Source organism: Trematomus bernacchii, unplaced genomic scaffold (assembly GCF_902827165.1).
Source record: "Trematomus bernacchii unplaced genomic scaffold, fTreBer1.1, whole genome shotgun sequence".
Taxonomy (NCBI): Eukaryota; Metazoa; Chordata; class Actinopteri; order Perciformes; family Nototheniidae; genus Trematomus; species Trematomus bernacchii.
This window is the reverse complement of record NW_022987593.1, coordinates 4372492-4395220: the sequence shown is the minus strand read 5'-3', so window position 1 is coordinate 4395220 and position 22729 is coordinate 4372492. Positions and strand designations below refer to the sequence as shown.

Sequence of the window (22729 nt, the reverse complement as noted above, 5' to 3'; positions counted from 1 at the left end):
ATTACATCCGTGCAGTGCAGGTTTCTATATGATTCTATACTTAAAACATGTTTTTATTCAGTTGAATCATTTATTTTGCAGAAATAAATCCGTTTTGTGCACATTCAACAAATATACACATGGTTTTGTGGTATTTCTATCTGATGAGTTAATACTTTTTGCTACAAAACGTCAGTGCTGGTAATGCATGTTGTGGGTTCTTTGTGTAACAGACGAGTTAGTGAACTCTTAACTAAATTTATGTTCAAAGTCCACTGTCCTTAATAAATAGTGTCATGCAGCATTTTATATAGCTGTGATATTTTTGTGATTACAAAAAAATTACTTTAGTGAAAGTGTTTAGCAAAAAAGCAAAATATACCACATTTTATAATTTAAGAGAATAATAAATGAAGTGGTTTGGAAATGTTTGCATTGTTAAAGAAAATAAATAAAGTTTCTGCTTAAGCTAAACATCTGGCTGATTTATTTGTCGTAGAGATAGTTAACATGGTTTCCTAAATGTGGAGGCAGAGGCATGGACGGAGGTAGAAAGATAAAGGAGAAATCCTAAGCAACATCACCTCTTTACAGTAAGTTCATGTCAAATGCAATTGCACGTGTCCCTTTATTTTTTTGTTAGTTCTATAGAAAACCTAAACCAGTGTCTTATTCCAGAGATAACATTAGACATGTTATTACAATGACATTCTCCTTCAATGTTGGGTTCATATTCAGTCTTAAGTAAATCTCAAAGACTGACATTGTGTCAATGCAGAGAAATCTAAATCATCCCACCTGGTCAAACTATGAAACACAAATTCTACAGCCCTTTTTTGCTACTTTTTAAATGAACTTGAATCATAGTTCCTCCCGCTCTGATACAAACGCATAAAGCTTCAAACTTTCTGGCTGAGGTTTGGGTTTCCTGTTTTAGAAAGGAAGCTAATCTCTACCAAAATGAGCTCCAAAAAAGTTGCGGAGGCTGTTTTAGCAGCGTATTGTTCAACAATCACATGTGGGTGTTACGCTCAGGTTTCAACATTCTTTGGACCATTTATACATAAGACTCAAAACAGATCAAATTAAAGCATAAATAACATTGTTGGTTACTGACAGTGGACATATAGATATTTGTTTTGTTTCTCTGGTGGCATTCCCGTTCCTCTGACAGGGATATATTCATTTTTCTACTGTCAGTCAATCGTAATAACTCAGGTGTGTTTCATTATTCATAACAATGAATAAAGTAGCATTAATAATGTTCAAAATGTATCAATTATCCTCATGTTTCTGAGGATTTCTCCTGATGCTCTGCACCACGAGAGCGGCTCGTGGAAGACTTCACATTTCCTGACTTACACAAACATCTGTCTCCTCTGTAAGCTCTGTCTCCTGGTTTGACTGGACGTCCTCCTGCTCTTCGTCAGCAGGTGACATTGTGCTATTGATGTTTTCCTGTATCAAAATACACTCCGTTTCAACATTTTCAGTGCATTTCTCTGACTCTTCCTCACTTTCTCCTGTGGGGTCAGAGTTCTCTAAAGTTTGCTGTATGTGGCAGAGGTCTGACGGATGTTGGGTTGGAGAGGAGACACTCACACACTCCTCTTCTCTTGACTGCTGAATGGTTAAATCCGTTGTGACCTGTGATTGGCCGATGTCAAGACACTCCTCACTGTCTGGTGTTTGTGTCTGAGGGCTGGCTGGCTCTTCCTCGGCTGGTTGGCACGTTTCCTCGCTGGAAGCCGATGGTGTCTCCACGAGAGGCTCCCCTCCATTACCTGACACAGCGGGGGGTTCACTCTCTTGGATGGAGATTTCTGTGGAGCTCTGCTGATCCACGGCTATTTCTTCTGACACTTCATCACCTATATGAATAGAAGATTTAAGAAATGTAATCTCTGCAACACAGAACCATAGATGGCGTACACTGAGAGAAGTTTAGGGCACATTGATCCCTCACCTTCCTTTCCAGGAGACTCTGTTGTCTCCGCCTGCTGAGTGTTCAGGATGATGGTTTCTTTTCCTCCTATTATGACAAAATATAATTCAAAGTAAGCCTTAATAAAAGCACGAGACATCCAGAAAGCTGTATGCAGTGGTGGACAATGACTAAGTCCATTTAATTTACTTATGTCCAATTTTAAATTATTTGTACTACATGAGAAAATCTACTCCACTAGTCAACAAATGTACTTAGATTTATTTCATAAGTTAAGTTACTGCTAATAATGCAATATATTAACAAAAAAACACCATATAATGTATTGAATTGAATAACAATTACTTGGTGATATTTATAAGTTATTAAGCAGTAATATTTAATAAAAAATAATCGACACCTTTCAAATCTGCCACATTTAAGGGTGGTACATTTTAATGCATCAACAATTATTTTGGTACGTTAAGTATATTTTGATGCTAATACTTTTGAATTCAGAATTGCTACTTGTAATAAACTATTATTCTACATTTTCATTTGCTATTTCTATGAAAACATCGAGTATGAGTTCCAACAATGCTTGTCACTGTTGTATTGAATAGAAAAGAGTAAATTTAATTTGGGAAAGTATGAGAAGTTATTGAAGAAGATGAAGTTTGCATGTTAAAAAGTATTAAGAGAAAGTGAGAGAAACGTACTTCCATATATTCCCAGAGACACATTATAAGTCAGGCCTTCAGGAAGCAAGAAGCAAAAGGACAGAAGGAAGAATAAGGCATGTCAATTATTATTGTGTCACCTTCATAATCTAAATTATTGCATTAAAACAAATAAAAACAACAACAGGAAGCAGCCCTCTCACCTGCTCTCCGGCTCTTTCTAACTGTCGGACCAGATCCTCTCGCTCATGAGCAGGAAAGTGTCGAGTGCCGACCTCCTCGTCTCCAAGCCTCTGTTTGGTGATGGTCATTCGTAAAAGCTGTTGGGAGAGAGATACATAGTTTTGTATTTTGCACAGTTTTCCAGTTTTCTGCTTTATTTAATCTGATAAACCTCTTTTTCTGCATGAACTTTTATGCCGACTCAAATCAGATACATGTATTCTTAACTATAAATATTTGTAATATATGCAAGACCGAAAAAGAGAACTATTCATATTTAATTTGATTGCAATGTCCAGTATGTTGAACAGTGTTTACCTTGTTGTCACCTTGAGCTTCCACCAGGCGTTGTTTCAGCTCCTTCACCTCCTCAGAAAGTTCACTGCTCTTTTCTCTGGAGTCCCTCAGTAGCTGGGCTAAATTCACCTGAAGAGGACATGAAGATACGATCACTACCACTACACAGACTTATAATTGGTCTGTTACATTAATATATCCATGATAAACAATTAAAGCTATGCAGAACAATCATTTTATGTTACAGTTTTTCTCGATTGCTAACACACTTTTTTTTTTTTAATTGCTCAGTTTCTCAGAACACTAAACACAATTCACAAAACCACACACCCAAAGTGCAAAACACCTCATTTCTCCTGTTAAGTGAAGAACTGCACTCAAAACTATATAAACACTTACCAAATGCAAACTTTTGCACCAAATATAACACACTTCATTCATAATACTAGATTGTTTGACCACCCAACTACACACTGCTGAGCATAATCTAAAGCACTTTCATCTTTTATGAGCTATGCTCTGTACATAGAGGTTTCTGCAGAGAAAGATTGCTTGAGTATACAGAAATACAGTAAATGAAGAAATACAAATGAGTTGTTGAAAAAAATCATATTTTATTCAAAAATAACATTGTGCAACATGCATCTCAGCCCATAGTTACTATGCTTCAGGGAGGCTGTGGCTCGGTGAATAGTGTGCTGGACTTCGAATCAGGGGATAGCAAGTTCGAGTCCCACTGCAGTCAGCATGTTGTTGTGTCCCTGGGCAAGACACTTCACCCCAAATTGCTCCTGTGGGGAATGTCCACAGTATTGAGTATGTAAGTCGCTTTGGATAAAAGCGTCTAACAAATGACATGTAATGCTTCGGATCTCTCTAAGTTTGATGGCATTGTTTGCCAAAACCCAGTTTGTAACTGCTGCTTCCTGTGCCTCATTGAAAATCCTTAGCTTTCCACCTGCACCTCTTTGTTTCTCAGTCCTTCAGATAAACAACAAAGATATAGTGGTTGGTCAGTGTCTGTGTTGCATAAAAGTCAGTTTACCACAGTACATTGTGCAGGATTTTTGTACAGTTATATGCAACATGCCAACAATTCAATTACAGTAATGAAGTAAATACGTTTCACACAACAGATGATATATCATGATTTATGCAGAGCTAAAAACTGCTAACCTGTTTTCAAGTCTAAGTGTCCGGATTACAGAGGCAACAGTGAATCGGCTTAGATTAGGCTGAACCCTCTGTCCAGCCTCTCTCATCGTCAACATGGTTGATAACATTTCATTTCATTAGAGAGTATTCTTCTTTGTCCACCGCATGCGGGCCGCCGGCTCTATCCACTGGGCTATCTATTCTTTAAACTGTTTAATTTTTTTGTAATAATCATAATTGTCTTTTTGTTCACAACTTCTCCACATTTTGAAGTGCAAATCAACATGGCACTTTTTGCAAACCACTGCACACGTTTCTCCACGTAAGACACAGGAATCTGACATAAAGTCACGTGTTAGCTGATTTAAAACACTGATATTCAAAATGCCTCACACATGGACCAATAATCAAGAAACACATTCCACCTGACCAAACACCTGATAGCATAATTGTTGGCACATCAATCAGGATGTTAGCACTATAAAAAGACCACAGGTGAGTACTTTCTTACAGCAACAATGGAAGCCAACATGGAAGCAAGAGCAAGAGCAAGAGGAAGAGGAAGAGGAAGAGCTGAGCTGAGAGTGAGAGGAGGAGGAAGAGGTGGGGTGAGAGTGAGAGGAAGAAGAATGAGAGGTAGAGGTAGACCTGGAGGGGCGACGTCCTCCACTGCAACTGGTTCAAATCCTGGTATGGATGAACTTTTAATCATTGTCCGCTTTTCAACTTTAATACTATAACTGATAAAAGGCCCTCCCTTTCCAAAAAAATGCCTTTAGAAAAATACAAAATAAAAAGAATAATTACCTCAATAAAGTTTTGAGTGTTCCCCATCCCACAGGATCCCCCCGTGCCATAATTACACAAGCACACCCAACCACTCTCTTCTCAATAACCCAATACACACAATTATCAATCTTTAATTGCAAATAGAACATGATATTCAGTCTCAGAGTGTGTGTGTGTGTGTGTGTGTGTGTGTGTGTGTGTGTGTGTGTGTGTGTGTGTGTGTGTGTGTGTGTGTGTGTGTGTGTGTGTGTGTGTGTGTGTGTGTGTCGAATATTTTTCAAGGCAAAGATACGTTAAACCCACTGCAGTCTTGCACTTTGCCAGGAGAGGTCGCTGTAACTGAAGCTTCGAGAAATGAACCTATTTCCGACACAATTGTCCAAGTGGTTCCACTGGTTCGATGCTTAATTCAAAGCTTCATTTGCCCATCACTAGTTTAGAGTTTTGGAGATTTGAGCAGATGTTTTGCTCTTTGAGTGTCAGTTAAAATAATTGTGCTTTATGTATAATTGTAGTGTGTTAGCAATCGAGAAAAACTGTAATAGCCATTTCAGCCATTTGGAGTATATGTCAAAATCACTTACTTGATTCCTTGGGAATGGTCATTTAATGCAAATTGTAGAACATTTATTTTTGGACAAATATCTTTTCTGTTTTGCCATTTATTCCTTCCATTTTAAAGTGTGGCTGCAGCACGGTAATTGGCTGCTGGAGAATGAGGTGAAATGTAATAGGTTAAAGAGACGCCCGTGATGAGTTGATTATATACAGCTGCGGAGTGAATGTATAGTATATAGGCCTACCCAGTCTTCCTGAAAGAACTTCATATCCACGATAAACACGAAGGACGAGATTTTGTTCGAAGAAGGCAAATTAGATTCAGCAGCACGTCTGGAAGAAGTTGCATATGTCTGACTCGTGAAAAGACCGGTGCTCCACTCTCAGCAAACAGTAAACAACGCCTACTGACAGTTTATACAAGATTTTTTGGGCTCGACAGGCTTCAACAGGGTGGAGTGTATCATCAGTAAAGACCTTTCAACAAGTTGTCGTCTTTGATGGGATTTGTTGTTTAACATGCGTCTACACGGGTAAGTCGATTTTAGGCTGCCTGAAGTCTGCGTTTTGCTTTTAATTAACTCCATCTGCAGAGTAAAAGATTGCGACATTGTATTTATTTATCGTGTACGCTTCATTTAGCTTTGTCTGATTTCAGATTTGATATCCTAAAGATATGACGATAATGTGACTGTCTTACTGAAACCGCCCAATTGTATTACAAGTAGCTCAAAAGAACTCAAACATTTCTGCAATATTAAAATCCTTCTAACATGTTGATTAACCCCATAATGTGAGTTTTTTTTACCTTGTTTTTTTTCCCGAACGCCTTTGAATAATGCATGACTTTTACCAGGAACAGAGTAGTTATACAAATGCTACTACTTTAACTTAAAGTAAGGAATCTAAATACAGCAATCAATGTTTATTGTCATGCAACACATGATGAGTTTATCCATTTGAGGCACTCTCCTAACGATTTTAACATTTTTCAGGTCAATGAATATACTAGGAGCAGCAGTGTTGGTTCTGCTGGCCGGCTGTCGGCAATGTGTCTCCACTGACACTCCACCGGAGGTCAGGCAGAACAATAGTACTCTGTACGCAGCCTGCAAAATGAGACCCAGCCCCTCACTCCCTGAAGGCCTGCCAAAAGTGTACGGTCAGGTGCTGTTTAAGCAGGAATATCCTGAGGGGAAACTCAAGGTGCTCCTTCAGTTCTGTGGCTTCCCCACAGAGAGCGCCCCAGTGCCCAGAGCGGTGCACATCCATCAGTTTGGAGACCTGAGCCAGGGGTGTGACTCCACTGGAGGCCACTACAACCCACACAGCGTACATCACCCAGACCACCCTGGGGACTTCGGTAACTTTGTGGCTCAGAAAGGAAAAATCAATACGATGATAGAGTCTGAGGCCACGCTGTTCACAGGGCTGTCTGTGATTGGAAGAGCCGTGGTGATCCATGAGAGGGAGGACGACTTGGGGAGTGGGGGAGACGCTGGGAGCCTGCTGAGTGGAAACGCAGGCCGGAGGCTTGGCTGCTGCATCATTGGGATTTCTCCCCCCAGCCTCTGGAATATGAAGTATGAGGTGTATAATAAACGTAAGCTTGTGGATGCTGGCATGTAGGGCAATTAAAGAGATTTCCCCTTGATTAAATCATTGATTGGATCCATTGTATCCCTTGTGTGGCTTATCAAAAATGGTGGGAAAGTGTCTTGAGAATTCAACTGCTCCAAAAATAAAATAAATGCTCAGTTCCTTTAATCCTTTGTGATTTTCTGACTTTTCCTTAAACACCATCGGTTTAAATGTTTGTTTATGACCAAAGTAGCGACACTACCCGAACTAAGAAGGTTAACATGGTATTCATTTGCATGTGAATGTCATTTCAAATATATTATCACGCTTACAAAAACATCGATTACATCCATGCAGTGCAGGTTTCTATATGATTCTATACTTAAAACATGTTTTTATTCAGTTGAATCATTTATTTTGCAGAAATAAATCCATGTTGTGCACATTCAATACATATACACATGTGGTATTTCTATCTGATGAGTTAATACTTTTTGCTACAAAACATGACCAAAATGTCAGTGCTGGTAATACTACAGTACATGTGGGTTTGTTTAACAGACTAGTTAGTTCACTAAATGTTATCTTGACTAAATTTATGTTCAAAGTCAACTGTCCTTAATAGTGTCATGCAGCATGTTATATAGCTGTGATACATTTGTGTTTTTGTGATTACAAAAAAATAACTTTTGTGAAAGTGTTTAGCAAAAAAGCAAAATATCCCACATTTTATCATTTAGGAGAATAATAAATGAAGTGGTTTGGAAATGTTTGCATTGTTTTTAAAGAAAATAAAGTTTCTGCTTAAGCTAAACATCTGCCTAATTTATTTGTTGTAGAGATCGTTAACATGGTTTCCTAAATGTGGAGGCAGAGGCATGGACGGAGGTAGAAAGATAAAGGAGAAATCCTAAGCAACAACACTTTAAGTTCATGTCAAATGCAATTGCACGTGTCCCTTTATTTTTTTGTTAGTTCTATAGAAAACCTAAACCAGTGTCTTATTCCAGAGATAACATTAGACATGTTATTAAAATGACATTCTCCTTCAATGTTGGGTTCATATTCAGTCTTAAGTAAATCTCAAAGACTGACATTTTGTGTCAATGCAGAGAAATCTAAATCATCCCACCTGGTCAAACTATGAAACACAAATTCTACAGCCCTTTTTTGCTACTTTTTAAATGAACTTGAATCATAGTTCCTCCCGCTCTGATACAAACGCATAAAGCTTCAAACTTTCTGGCTGAGGTTTGGGTTTCCTGTTTTAGAAAGGAAGCTAATCTCTACCAAAATGAGCTCCAAAAAGGTTTTGGAGGCTGTTTTAGCAGCGTATTGTTCAACAATCACATGTGGGTGTTACGCTCAGGTTTCAACATTCTTTGGAACCATTTATACATAAGACTCAAAACAGATCAAATTAAAGCATAAATAACATTGTTGGTTACTGACAGTGGACATATAGATATTTGTTTTGTTTCTCAGGAGGCATTCCCGTTCCTCTGACAGGGATATATTCATTTTACTGACAGTCAATCGTAACAACTCAGGTGTGTTTCATTATTCATAACAATGAATAAAGTAGCATTAATAATGTTCAAATGTATCAATTATCCTCATGTTTCTGAGGATTTCTCCTGATGCTCTGCACCACGAGAGCGGCTCGTGGAAGACTTCACATTTCCTGACTTACACAAACATCTGTCTCCTCTGTAAGCTCTGTCTCCTGGTTTGACTGGACGTCCTCCTGCTCTTCGTCAGCAGGTGACATTGTGCTATTGATGTTTTCCTGTATCAAAATACACTCCGTTTCAACATTTTCAGTGCATTTCTCTGACTCTTCCTCACTTTCTCCTGTGGGGTCAGAGTTCTCTAAAGTTTGCTGTATGTGGCAGAGGTCTGACGGATGTTGGGTTGGAGAGGAGACACTCACACACTCCTCTTCTCTTGACTGCTGAATGGTTAAATCCATTGTGACCTGTGATTGGCCGATGTCAGGACACTCCTCACTGTCTGGTGTTTGTGTCTGAGGGCTGGCTGGCTCTTCCTCGGCTGGTTGGCATGTTTCCTCGCTGGAAGCCGATGGTGTCTCCACGAGAGGCTCCTCTCCATTACCTGACACAGCGGGGGGTTCACTCTCTTGGATGGAGAATTCTGTGGAGCTCTGCTGATCCACGGCTATTTCTTCTGACACTTCATCACCTATATGAATACAAGATTTAAGAAATGTAATCTCTGCAACACAGAACCATAGATGGCGTACACTGAGAGAAGTTTAGGGCACATTTATCCCTCACCTTCCTTTCCAGGAGACTCTGTTGTCTTCGCCTGCTGAGTGTTCAGGATGATGGTTTCTTTTCCTCCTATTATGACAAAATAGAATTCAAAGTAAGCCTTAATAAAAGCACGAGACATCCAGAAAGCTGTATGCAGTGGTGGACAATGACTAAGTCCATTTAATTTACTTATGTCCAATTTTAAATTATTTGTACTACATGAGAAAATCTACTCCACTAGTCAACAAATGTACTTAGATTTATTTCATAAGTTAAGTTACTGCTAATAATGCAATATATTAACAAAAAAACACCATATAATGTATTGAATTGAATAACAATTACTTATTATTAATTAATTAATTAATTATTAATTATTAAGTTATTCAGCAGTTATGATAAGCAGTATTATTTAATAAAAAATAATCGACACCTTTCAAATCTGCCACATTTAAGTGTGGTACATTTAAATGCATCAACAATTATTTTGGTACGTTAAGTATGATGCTAATACTTTTGAATTCAGAATTGCTACTTGTAATAAAATATTATTCTACATTTTCATTTGCTATTTCTATTAAAACATCGAGTATGAGTTCCAACAATGCTTGTCACTATTGTATTGAATAGAAAAGAGTACATTTAATTTGGGAAAGTATGAGAAGTTATTGAAGAAGATGAAGTTTGCATGTTAAAAAGTATTAAGAGAAAGTGAGAGAAACGTACTTCCATATATTCCCAGAGACACATTATAAGTCAGGCCTTCAGGAAGCAAGAAGCAAAAGGACAGAAGGAAGGATAAGGCATGTCAATTATTGTAAAAGGCAAGTAGAATACACATTTCAATGAAGCACATTAGTTTCAGTATATTAAGATAATGGTGTTCACCTGGCAGGCTCCATAATCCAGACATTTCTAATGATTTTAGTTTCTTCTCCAGCTCTGCTACTCGGTTTCCCAGAATCCTAACAACAAAAAGGAACAAAAACAAAGATATTTGCATGTTTTCTTCCGGCCTTATCGATAGAGATTACAGTGTATATAGAGGGTGTTAGGTACGAGATTGAGTACTTGTTGATTTGGCGTTGGTGCTGAATCACCATGTTCTTCTCGTGGATGGTTTCCAGCAGAGCTGTGGCGAGGGACTTGAGGTCTGAGATGGACTGAGGAGTCACCGGCAAACTGCAGCCGTTTTCTTCAGACAGTAACAATTCCTTCACTGCACACACATCATTATTCTCAGTTAAACTACAGTCACCACGTTAGGCTTTCTACAAATTAAGGGTTTCTAAAACTGCATTTTCCTTCAAAGCTTGTGTAAATGTCTACATGTGCATTTTGTTTTAAAAATATCTGATCCTTCTGACCTTGTTTAGCAGAGAGCACCCCAGTCAGTGCACTACTGTTAGGTTTCCCACAGATTTTAGAGGTTTTCTTGCAGTCCAGCGCACTCTGAAATCAGAGGAAATTATTAGACATGAGAGGTTTGTGATCTGAGAGAAAGGTAATTCACATTTAACATTTGCAAAAAGTTAAATGGTTTCATTTAATTAATAAGTAGTTAAAAATACTGTAAGAGTAAGATATTTAACAAATAAAAAAATCACAATAAAATATGTAGCTACCTTGTACTTCACCAGGTTTGATTTGAGCAAGTGGATTTCTTCTTGAAGTTGACAGAAACGCTCATGCAAATACCTGGGATATAATTATAATAATTATTATAATACTAGAAGCCAATCAATAAATGTACATTCACATTTTGCCATCATCATTAATTTACCAGCTGATTAAACATAAATATATAATCCAATGTTATAGATTGACCCTTAAACTGTGAAATAACTGTTGCAGAGACACAAACAGTGACATTTTTATTTTAAAGAAACAAACCTGTTCTCCATGCAGAGTGCATCGACGTCTAAAATGCGTATCTCATCGTTGCCCAGGATGTGGTTGATCTCCGCATTGAGCCGATGAGCCTTCTGCTGAAACACGTCCCGCTCCGCTCGAACGTCCTGAAGCTCGTCTGTGAGCGACTTCACGCTGTGCTCCAGGACCTCGTTCTGCAGACACACAAAACATACCAATACATTTGTGATAAACATTGTAAGTTCACCTCTCTAAGAAAGCCTCCTATAGTTGGATAGTGTTAGTAAGAAAAACTAACTATGTCAGGTTGGACTACATTTAAATCTAATAACAAAGTTGTTGACATTAGGAGGTCTTTTTGCTTTGAATAAGTTTAACCAGGTCATAAATACAATATCTCTTTGTACTTACATACTGTTACAAAAGTAATGTTCATATTTTAAATGCAGGATTTTAAGAAAATGTTTACAAGTACTACTTCTGTTAAATGTCATGATGCGTTCACCAAAAAGCCATTAACTGAAAGTCACCTTCATAATCTAAATTATTGCATTAAAACAAATAGAAACAACAACAGGAAGCAGCCCTCTCACCTGCTCTCCGGCTCTTTCTAACTGTCGGACCAGATCCTCTCGCTCATGAGCAGGAAAGTGTCGAGTGCCGACCTCCTCGTCTCCAAGCCTCTGTTTGGTGATGGTCATTCGTAAAAGCTGTTGGGAGAGAGATACATAGTTTTGTATTTTGCACAGTTTTCCAGTTTTCTGCTTTATTTAATCTGATCTGAACTTTTATGCCGACTCAAATCAGATACATGTATTCTCAACTATAAATATTTGTAATATATGCAAGACCGAAAAAGAGAACTATTCATATTTAATTGTATTGCAATGTCCAGTATGTTGAACAGTGTTTACCTTGTTGTCACCTTGAGCTTCCACCAGGCGTTGTTTCAGCTCCTTCACCTCCTCAGAAAGTTCACTGCTCTTTTCTCTGGAGTCCCTCAGTAGCTGGGCTAAATTCACCTGAAGAGGACATGAAGATACGATCACTACCACTACACAGACTTATAATTGGTCTGTTACATTAATATATCCACGATAAACAATTAAAGCTATACAGAACAATAATTGTATGTTAATAGCCATTTCAGCCATTTGGAGTATATGTCAAAATCACTTACTTGATTCCGTTTCTCAGGAGGCAGAGTGGGATCTCCATCCTGTTAGTAATAAAAACAAGGGAATGGTCATTTAATGCAAATTGTAGAACATTTATTTTGGACAAATATCTTTTCTGTTCTGCCATTTATTCTGCCTATTTTTTTACGATGATGATGTATCGTTACGTCTGTACTATTGTTGCTTACAATGAGCTCTCTGTACTTCTTCTTGAGTCCTTGGTGTCTCTCCCGCAGCTGGTTGGCCATCAGCTGGTACTGATCCCTCTCCTGCTGGCAGGTGTCCAGCTCCTTCGACAGAATCAGGAGAGCTTCCTTCTTACTCTCCAACTTCCGCTTACAAACGAGGAACTGCGTGTAAGAAAAAATGTTTTAAGAGAAAGTTAAATAAATGTGTTACATGCATACTGAATCATACTGGCTAGGTAGGCAGTGTCATCTTTCAAAAGCCAGCAACTTAGTATTATTGTTTATAAGAAAAGATAATGAAGCAGTGCAGCCAATATTCAAGATATTGCATATTAAAATAACCACATGAGAACTTGATTTTTGTCATGACATCTGTTTAGGTCAGAAATTGAGGCTGTGGCTCAGTGGGAAGGTGTGCTGAACTTAGTGCGCTGAACTTTGAATCAGGGGATAGCAAGTTCGAGTCCCACTGCAGTCAGCATGTCGTTGTGTCCCTGAGACACTTTACCCCAAATTGCTCCTGTGGGGATTGTCCCCAGTACTGAATGTATGTAAGTCGCTTTGGATAAAAGCGTCTAACAAGTAATGTAATGTAAAAATTCCCCTTTTTAGGGCTGTAAATTATGATTATTTTCATTATTGATACATCTGCTGTTAAAGTAACTATAAAGTAACTTTGGTGTCCCCATCAGAATCACTCAGTCATCATGAAAATGTAGCAGAATAATGAAACTCTGAGGTCTTATTATAAATGGCCAAACATTTACACACATATCAGTACAATGATAAGTCTCTTGAAATGCGTTTCCTTCATTTTATACCGTATTTTTTCATTGGATGTACGTGATTTTGGCATGTCCCACACTACTCTGCTAACTACAGTGTGTGTAATAAGTGGTTAAATGATACTACATTTTTTAAATAATGATATGGTTTTATTGTCCACAACGACTTATTTGATAAAACGAGTCATTTTGATCATGTATATTCTATTTTCATAATAATATTGAACATTTTGCATGTGTCCCTGACATTGCTGTCCACCCTGTCATTATGGGGTAACTGCCCCTATAAAAAACATCTGATGGAGGCTGAGACATTGGCTAGTTGCAGAGTAAGTATTTCAACTTATATTTCGTAATTTTAATCATATTATGTGTGTAGTTGGATGTTGTCAAGCTTAACATGTCCACTCTGTCATAGTGAAATGTCAATTAATAGAAAAAACGTTCAGAAATTCGAAATATATTTGTTAAACAGTACACAGTCACCTTGCTAACTGAATCATGTTGCTAACTGAAGGTCCACCATGTGCTCAATAAATGCTAATATTAGCCAAACATGTCCACCCTGTCATTGTCCACCCTGTCAGCAAGCCTTCCATGACAGGGTGGACATGGTACAAATAGTTTGCCATAATTTCATTATTATCCAAATACTTTTTCCATTAACTGAAATATATTGTTGAGAAAGAGACTAAATAGCTTTTTGAAAATGTACATTTTATAATCACTATGTAATTACAATGTATTTACTCTACTTTGAATTTGTCCATGTCAGGGTGGATACATTTTTGCTGTTTGCATGTACATTGTCTGCCTGCAGTTAATTTATAAAAAGTGTGGGAGCTTGACCAACATCCATTTCTAACAGCATAACATATACTTACAATGAATATGAAGTTCAATGGAAAATCTCAGCTTTTTTTTTGGAAATGGGGGAGTCTGAAATGCACCTTATGGTGATATTGACTCATTAGCCAATTAAAAAGAAAATACAGAAAAATGCCCAACAAAATGTCCCGAAACCCAGAGATATTGTATTTCCAATCATATAAAAGGAGCAGGAACAGATCTTTTTATTTTTGCTCAATAAATGATCCATCAATTATCAGGCCTGTTTTCTATAAGTTTTCTGTCAATTAACTAATGGATTTATTAGACCTGCACTTGCTAAAGTGTTGAAACATTCTGCTATATAAATATGGTTTATCATTTGTACAACAACCTTTTGGAAGATGTAACAAATTATCCCAAACATAGGACAGTAATGTTGTTAGTCATAACAGACAGTAAGATTTCTACAATTGACTGGATCTGACTATAAGACATGTACATAAACTCGCCACGAGCTGTCATCTAAATGTATTGATTGTGACAGATTATCCGTAGTGAAAAGTAAATACACCTGCAGGCTGTAGTTACATGTCATCATCTCTGTATGGCATCAGGCTCTGCATGTATAAGAGGAAAACACAGATACTTCCTTACACAGGCAGAGATGTAATCCTCTTTACTCCGTTAATCTAAACGACATCTTCACCTGGCTGAGGATACAAGCAGGAGGCAAAACACCGCATTCAAAGAGTGTGAAACGACACAAATGAAGCCCTAATGCAATAGTTTGCTGCACGAACACTGGTGGAGGTTACGAGTGTATCTGTCACGCTCCTCTCTGCGGATTTCTCCTCACCTCGTTCACCAGACCCTGCCAGTCGCTCTCGCTCCTCCTGCTCGGATCCATCTCTCTCTGCACTGCAGGGGGGAAATATATAGTAATGACGCAAGGTGAGTTTCAAAACAGCATCACTGGGTTGTGATCGGATTTAAAGACGCATCAAAACCGTGGATTAACTGATCGAGGAACAGGAGCTGTATCACTTCCGGACGTCACTGACGTGAGAGATGCGTCACGACGCATTTGGAAACCCTCGTAAAAATAGGAACTAAGCGTTAATAGTGGACTAGTAGCTTTGTATGGAGACCTACATTGGTAAACAACGATTTAGCTTTAAATACATTAAAGAGGCAACATGAGGTTAGTATATATGATAAATAATTATAAAATATATGATTTTAGCTGCTTATAAGCTTGAGAAGGTAAAACAAATCTTTATTTATCCACTGATTTAAATCAAATATGCATCTTAATTTAAAGGTTCATGTCCTTATAGATACAAATTGAAGTATAGGAAACTGTATTTTTATTTTGTGCAAATCAATTAAAAAAAAAATCGATAGTAGATAAAGAACAGTAAACATGGAGTTACTTGGCAGCAGAACGATACAGTCTGGGGAGCAGGAGGGGAGGGATCTGACAAGATGGTTTATCTCAAGAGGCTTTTAAAGCTGTATCAATCACATCAAAGCCTCAAGACTGAAAGACAATAACACTAGACGATGATGATGATGATGATGATGATGATGATGATGATGATGATGATGATGATGATGATGATGATGATGATGATGATGATGATGATGATGATACTCGCTTTGTCTTCCTGTTCTTTTCAATAACCATATGATTGTGTTGTGTGTCCTCTGCTGCAGTTAAAAGGAAATGCTGTCTCAGATGCCAGATGCCCTATCAATTTCAAACGTGCTCACTGAGGCACTTTGTCTCTGCTTTATGGACACAATGCACAGTATGTGCATCTGCAAGAATGGAGGACAGAGTGAAACACAGATGAGTACAATACATGTGGTTAAATGCTCTTTAATGCGTTTACACAAACACATTCTTACAAGACTGAAGGCTGTCAGTGAAGCGTTATAGCTCTATAGAGTCAAAAATAAATATATAAATAATTGTCAGGAATATTACAGAAACATAGAAAGGCAAAATGTTTTTTAAAGAAATCTGAAATGCTAACAAAATATTGCTTATGCTAGATCTTGTAAGCATTTTAATTTAAGATGTTGTGACATGGCCTAATTTGAACATCATGCCATTGTAATGTCAAATATGTATATTCGAAACCAAACTGACTGTAATTAAATCTGTACAATACATGAAAAATATCAAAGGATCAGTAAATAAAAAGCAAACATGTGTGTCTTAAGACCGTGTAAATGTCATTTCAAGTCACATAGCAGCACACAATTAACCTCAATTAAAGGTAGGGTATGTAAGTTTGAGAAACCGACTCGAGAAAATCTGCCACTTCCTTACAGAGCCCCTCCAACACACACGAACGCGCACATGACCAATGAGGGCACGAGATAAGTTTGTGCACAGATGGAAGGCTGACAGGCAGGTAGGCCATCCAGTTATTTTAGCCGGGCCGGCTAAAATGATTGGTCGTGCTTTTTACAGTACTACAGCTTCCACAGATGACATTTTTTAATGGATTTTTTGTCAAAGCACTTAAGATATTCATTGCTATCGGGATGTTAAGAGCATTCCATGGAATATAACAAAAAGTGTATCTCGAGCCGGTTTCTCAAACTTACATACCCTACCTTTAACCTCAAGATTGTTATTTAGAGCAACAGTCAGTATTTTACATTTTGCATAGTAATAAGGGAAAATTACATTTATTTCTGACACCAATCAGGCACTCTGTTAATAATGTAGCTTGTTATGAATGCAGTGCAGTTAGGCGTTAGTCTTATAATATAAAGCTAATACATTCAGCTGCGTTACTGGGGATAATGTCACCAAGAAAACCTCTGTTTCATGCACATTTTAATCATCAGTCATGACAGTAAGTAGTTGTTCATTTTGTCCAGTAATCACTTCAGATACACAGTTTTGTGCATTTTAGGGTTACATTTGACTTTTTGCTTGCAGTGGTTGGGCCTGGTGTCTGAAACAATCACTGCTTTCCAACACAACCATATCTTCATGTGTACAACCATGTGGTACACCATGCATACCTTCTCAAAGTGTGTGACATCATCCCTATTTTTAAACCATTATCACATCTTGACCCTCTCTATGACAGCAGACTTTTCAAATGTGACCTTACGTAAGAGCTATTAACAGCTTTTCCAGCATACCAACACCTTGAGAGTTGCAGCGCCATAGGCAAAATAGTTACTATTTCTGGCTTCTCACTTTAAATAAGCACCAACCTAACAGGTGCAACATTAGATAATCATATATAATAGTCTATGCCTTTTTTATATCCCTAAAGTTTTCCTACTACCTGTGTGGGGTGGCCAGACTAAAGCTATGCCCATAATAGACACCTTTTAACATAATATGTAGTTTGCCATAACAATATCTTCATGCTGGTTTCATTTCAAAGGTTGAAAGGCCATCTTTAAGAACAGCCTTTAGTTAATGTTTACTGGGGACCTAACATACCTCCAGAATTGCTGGAAAGTCATATGAGTTACAGGAACCTGGCAAAGATGTTTGTCTCAAACCAAGGAAGATACATGTTTCATCAATATACAGCATTTGAGACTGCTTTTTAGCATTTATGGAACAATTATTCCGATAAAGTGATTAGTCATTATCTTTGCAAGGCTTTATAAGCTTAAGTCTACCATTACATTCTCAAAAACCATAGATTTGCCCTTGAGGCTGGAGGAGAAGATGAAATTCCTCCGCTCGGTGGTTACTACTATAAATGAGCGGGGCGACTGCACATAAATGTCCTTGAACTTGTGGAAGGTTTTGGTCTCCGCATCCCAGAGGTAGATTTGTGTGAAAGAGTAATCGCTGCCCAGAGCAAGGTAATGCTTGTCAGAGATTATGAAAGGCTGGAGGATCATCGCTCCTCGAGAAGGAAGAGCCTGCACATCAGTGAACTGCTTGTTGGTCCACTTCAGAACTTTTGAGTCACCGATGTAGCAAGTCATGGCCAGATACAAGTCCTTGTCTATCCGGAAGGCTTTGACTGCCACCACGTCGTCAACATTTGTGATTTCCCCATGATATATGAACTTCAGGGTGCTCTTGTTCCAAAGGTAGATGACAGGTGGCTGAGAGCGGCTGGTTAGGATGAGGTAGGACTTCCCCTCCCATTCGACGAACTCAGCATCTGTATCACGAAACCACTCGTGGAGAAACTGGTAGGAGAAGAAACCCGTTTCATTGCGGTCTGGTTGGTCGGTCCACTTGTACAGAGTAGACATTCCTGCCTTGGAGCTGTCCACGATCACAAAGTACCAGTCCCCGTCCATTTGGAAGACCTCAATATCGTTTGGCTTGGAGATGTTAAATACCTCAATGGTTTGAAACTTTGTGAACTTGTTTTGACGATCGTCAAACTTGTAAATATGGGAGCCGCCAAAGAGCTGGGTAACAATTACTAAGACATGGTTGTCGATCAGGACAGACTTGCATCCAACAACAGACTTTCCTGTGAGGATGAAAAAGATGTGTGGTATTAAAACACAGAACATTACATCAAAGTTGATCATCTATCTACCCTTAATCAACCATTTCATTATAAAGCTGTTCTCTTCAATTATTTTCTATTTTTGATATTGTCAAATTAGCTGTGCATTATCTGTGGCTCTAGGTCCAAAGCCCACTGGTTCTAAAAAAAAAACACATTATTTTAAAATAGCACAATCATTTCAAAAATACTCATTTTAACAAACATTTCTCAAACAGGATTACAATTTGAAATGGTTGGGAAATATTTGTAGCTGTGCATCGACACATATTTGGTGATCTGGACAGTATTTACAGCACCAGGACAGTGTTTGTGGGATTAATTAAAAATAGACGATAGTGTCCATGTTCATTGAAATAAAGTAACCTGTCAGATGGGGTAAAATGTGTTTTAATAGATTTTAAACAACAATTGAGTTTTACAACAAAAAACTGATTAAGCTGCATTACTTGTTTCTAGGACCAATTCTTTGTTGGTTTTGGCCTTTTCATGAGATGTTCTGACTATAAGAAAATACATGAATATCACTGGACTCATCCTTTAAAAAAGAAAGACTTTTGGTGAATGTTATCAAACCTGTTATATTGTCAAATTTCCTGAAATTCATTTCCACGTGATCCCACTCCATGACCACACAGCTGTTGGAGATGGGGGAAGCCATCGCCACGTAGATGTCTTCTTTATAGGAGAAGATGTCCGCTGACATGGACTGAATGGGAATGTACTGATGACTCACAAAGTCTGTGAGATGCAGAGAAAAACTAAATCTACTAGTCTGCTCAAAGAAAAAGGGAAAGAATATACATGTATACACTTATAGTATGTTAAATTACATAATGCTCCGTCAACATGCAACAAATTAATGAAATGTAATTTATTCCAATACATAAAGGTCTTACTTAAAATACTTAACAAACACCTACAAACATTACATCCCCACCAGCTGCAGTTGTTATAAAGATGATTATATGATTATATGGTAAACAATATACGTCAGCATTTTAGTTACCATGCTGACCATACCATTTAGCTCAAAGCACTGGTGTGTGTGTGTGTGTGTGTGTGTGTGTGTGTGTGTGTGTGTGTGTGTGTGTGTGTGTGTGTGTGTGTGTGTGTGTGTGTGTGTGTGTGTGTGTGTGTGTGTGTGGTGTGTCTGTTCAAAGGCACATATAAACAGGCATTACATCCGCTTGTTTGTTTTTGAGTGCATGGTAGTCTCCTGTTGAATTATTTAACAGTTTTAATGATTTTATTTACCTTTTTTTAACATTGTATCTTTAGCTGTGCCTATTCATTATTCGTTTGATGGCGTTTGTGTAATTTTACCTGTGGAGATACACTCGCCCGGTGGGATAGGAAGGTCATTGAGCCGCTTGCCCTTCATGTCACTGGGGCCGGCGCAGAAGACATCTGACACTGTGGCGTTGGTGTTTTTCAGCCACATCATCAGCCACTTGTTCTCACAAATACACTGGAAAGAGTTGCCTCGCAGATCCCTGTTGTATGACATGGTGAAATCAGCTTGGACACACTTAATATATTTAAAAATTCAGAAGAAGAAGTATTCAGGTGCCATAAAGGCTTGAGAAAGTAAAGTCCTTAAAGATGTTTCTGCATGTGATAAAACTAAGTAATATTCAAACCCACTTTATGATGCTCAACATGATAATGCTGCATGCTTCTGGACATAAACCTTGCACCTTTTAAATGCATTTTCAAGAACAAGCATATACAGCAGTTGGTCCAGATTGATGATGAAGTGTTTTGGAATGTATACCCATTGACCTTACCTTGATTATTTAAGCCACATATTATGTTTCAAATAGGTTTCACATTTCACTGTAGAATGATTTATTAAAATGAATTAAGAAAGGTAACAAAATAGCTAGAAAGAAAATCTTAAAAATTGTAATGCAGTATCAAGGAAACAAACAAAGAAACTCGATAATGCTATCCATATCATCATTCTTGTGGGGTTTAATGCTGCCAAACACAAACTCCGCCTGAGTCAGCTTCACTTAGCAACGCAGTCGAAACACACACACAAACACACACACGCACACACACACACACACACACACACACACACACACACACACACACACACACACACACACACACACACACACACACACACACACACACACACACACACACACACACACACACACACACACACACACACACACACACACACACACACACACACTGCTGACGCCACAACTGCTTACTCACAGTTCCAGCAATGAATCCAAGTCAAAAAACAGATCCCTTGGCAGAAACCTCATCTTGTTATTGGCAAGCGATCTAAACCAGAATCACAAGGAGACCAGTAAAAATGAACAAATATGTAATGTATTCAGTCTTTCTCTGTCAAAGTAAGGTGATGGTGCAGCAGATTATGCATGTGTGGTACAGAAAATGACTGCAGACTTACAGATGAGTCAAATCTCGCAGACCACGAAAGGCATATTTGGTGATGGTTTCAATCGTGTTCCCTTCAATAAATCTGTTCAGTGAGTCAAACAATGTGGTTTCACTTGAAGTTAATAAATGTCATATTCAATCATTTCAGATAATGATAGACATGTCAGAATATTATGGATGGGTAGGTTATAACGTTTTGGAGAATAAGATAGTATATAGTCAAATTAACTTATATGCAAGGCAAAACATATCTGAAAAACAAATAACATGATGTAAGTTAACATGATGCATTAAGTAAGCATTAGATTTGATACTCACAAATATTCCAGATGTGGTAGGCCAGAGAAAGCATCATCTTTTATTGTTGTCAAAGAATTTGCATTTAAAAGTCTGCAAAGGAAAAACACCCAAACAATTGAGTAAGCCAATCAATAACACTCCCAACACTTCTGCTTGGTTTTCAAATAACCATGACACACAAAAAGATCAGACAAGTTAGCACTACTATAATCTATATGTGTGTCTGTGTGTTGCACTGTCTCTAAAATATACCCCTGATATAGCCATGAATGATCAAGTAGCCTAATCAATAACAACATTACACTTACAGCAGCTGAAGAGAGGGCATAAGAGAAAACATTCCCTCTGTGATTTCAGAAATGGATCCATTAACCAGGCTCCTGTTGGGAGTAAACAAACACAAATCAAAGTCTGTACCAGACACACCGAGAGCCAACTCTGCAGGGGAGCACCGCGTGGCAAGTTCATTGTCTCCTTGAACGCAACATTGGCTGTTTTATGCTTAACAAAATAAATAATCCACAAACACTGATACTCACAGGGAGTTGATCTCACTCGGTATGGTCCGTGGGATCTGTAAAGTCCCGACGCAGATGATGGTCTCCTTGGTGCAGGTGCATCCTGAAGGACATTTGAAAATCCGTTTGGATTCAACTGCTGCATAAATGCACAGGAGCGAGAAACAGACCCGTAGCCACTGCTGAGACGATGTCATGTTGCCTCTTGAACATTAGTCATATAAAATAAGGCCGTGATCGGTGCTAGCTGCAGCTTTTACCCGCCTGGCCAACAACCAAATGCAGCAGTGGTGGGAAACCCTGACACAGGCTGACACAGAGCGTCCCGGAAGGATGCCTCTCTCCCGGACAGAGGGGGGGGGGGACAGAAACGTCGAGTCGTCAGTAATCACTGTGGTAATGTGTTGAGACACGCAATAATGTGTTCAGTGGGAAATCAATGACTTAACGTCCTAAAACATATTTAGAAAAGTTATATTCAAGGTGGTATATCAATACTAAATCACAACAATGCTTTAAGCTTTGCATACTATTCTGCACAGTTTCTATCATATTCTGTGTCTATTATATTCTATTTTATTTTATTTACTAGTACTCTTGTATCTGTTTTATTGTGTTGCACTGTTAGAGGAGCTTGTGACCTAAGATT

At 38.2% G+C, this 22729-nt stretch overlaps 3 protein-coding genes across 3 annotated transcripts; 1 reads left to right on the top strand and 2 right to left on the bottom strand.

Annotated features, from left to right (window-relative positions):
- Nucleotides 1-5855: 5855 nt before the first annotated feature.
- LOC117481574 (extracellular superoxide dismutase [Cu-Zn]-like) lies at nucleotides 5856-7424 on the top strand. Its single transcript, XM_034129303.1, has 2 exons — nucleotides 5856-6137; nucleotides 6600-7424. The coding sequence occupies exons 1-2, from the start codon at nucleotides 6124-6126 to the stop codon at nucleotides 7231-7233; spliced, it is 648 nt and encodes a 215-aa protein (XP_033985194.1). The 5' UTR covers nucleotides 5856-6123; the 3' UTR covers nucleotides 7234-7424.
- A 685-nt stretch (nucleotides 7425-8109) lies between these two features.
- Nucleotides 8110-15349, bottom strand: LOC117481569 (coiled-coil domain-containing protein 149-like). Its single transcript, XM_034129297.1, has 13 exons — nucleotides 15172-15349; nucleotides 12700-12861; nucleotides 12514-12552; nucleotides 12248-12355; nucleotides 11927-12043; nucleotides 11355-11527; nucleotides 11087-11159; nucleotides 10829-10913; nucleotides 10533-10680; nucleotides 10350-10426; nucleotides 10188-10223; nucleotides 9483-9548; nucleotides 8110-9387 (listed from the first exon to the last, which is right to left on the bottom strand). The coding sequence occupies exons 1-13, from the start codon at nucleotides 15220-15222 to the stop codon at nucleotides 8861-8863; spliced, it is 1662 nt and encodes a 553-aa protein (XP_033985188.1). The 5' UTR covers nucleotides 15223-15349; the 3' UTR covers nucleotides 8110-8860.
- Nucleotides 15350-16884: 1535 nt separating this feature from the next.
- Nucleotides 16885-22332, bottom strand: LOC117481570 (leucine-rich repeat LGI family member 2-like). The gene is made up of 8 exons (XM_034129298.1): nucleotides 22102-22332; nucleotides 21871-21942; nucleotides 21581-21652; nucleotides 21273-21344; nucleotides 21071-21142; nucleotides 20162-20331; nucleotides 19412-19576; nucleotides 16885-18796 (listed from the first exon to the last, which is right to left on the bottom strand). The coding sequence occupies exons 1-8, from the start codon at nucleotides 22275-22277 to the stop codon at nucleotides 17961-17963; spliced, it is 1635 nt and encodes a 544-aa protein (XP_033985189.1). The 5' UTR covers nucleotides 22278-22332; the 3' UTR covers nucleotides 16885-17960.
- Nucleotides 22333-22729: the final 397 nt, after the last annotated feature.

Bases quoted from the DNA above. Each gene is read 5' to 3' on its own strand.
- LOC117481570 (XM_034129298.1), bottom strand. From the start codon at position 22,277: ATGACATCGTCTCAGCAGTGGCTACGGGTCTGTTTCTCGCTCCTGTGC. The intron at 21,653-21,870 runs GTAAGTGTAATG...TTTCCTTTGCAG, and splicing joins ATGCCCTCTCTTCAGCTGCT to ACTTTTAAATGCAAATTCTT. The intron at 20,332-21,070 runs GTGAGTAAGCAG...GTCATACAACAG, and splicing joins TTGGATTCATTGCTGGAACT to GGATCTGCGAGGCAACTCTT.
- LOC117481569 (XM_034129297.1), bottom strand. From the start codon at position 15,222: ATGGATCCGAGCAGGAGGAGCGAGAGCGACTGGCAGGGTCTGGTGAAC. The intron at 9,549-10,187 runs GTACGTTTCTCT...TTGTCATAATAG, and splicing joins GTCTCTGGGAATATATGGAA to GAGGAAAAGAAACCATCATC. The intron at 9,388-9,482 runs GTGAGGGATAAA...GTATTCATATAG, and splicing joins AGAGTCTCCTGGAAAGGAAG to GTGATGAAGTGTCAGAAGAA.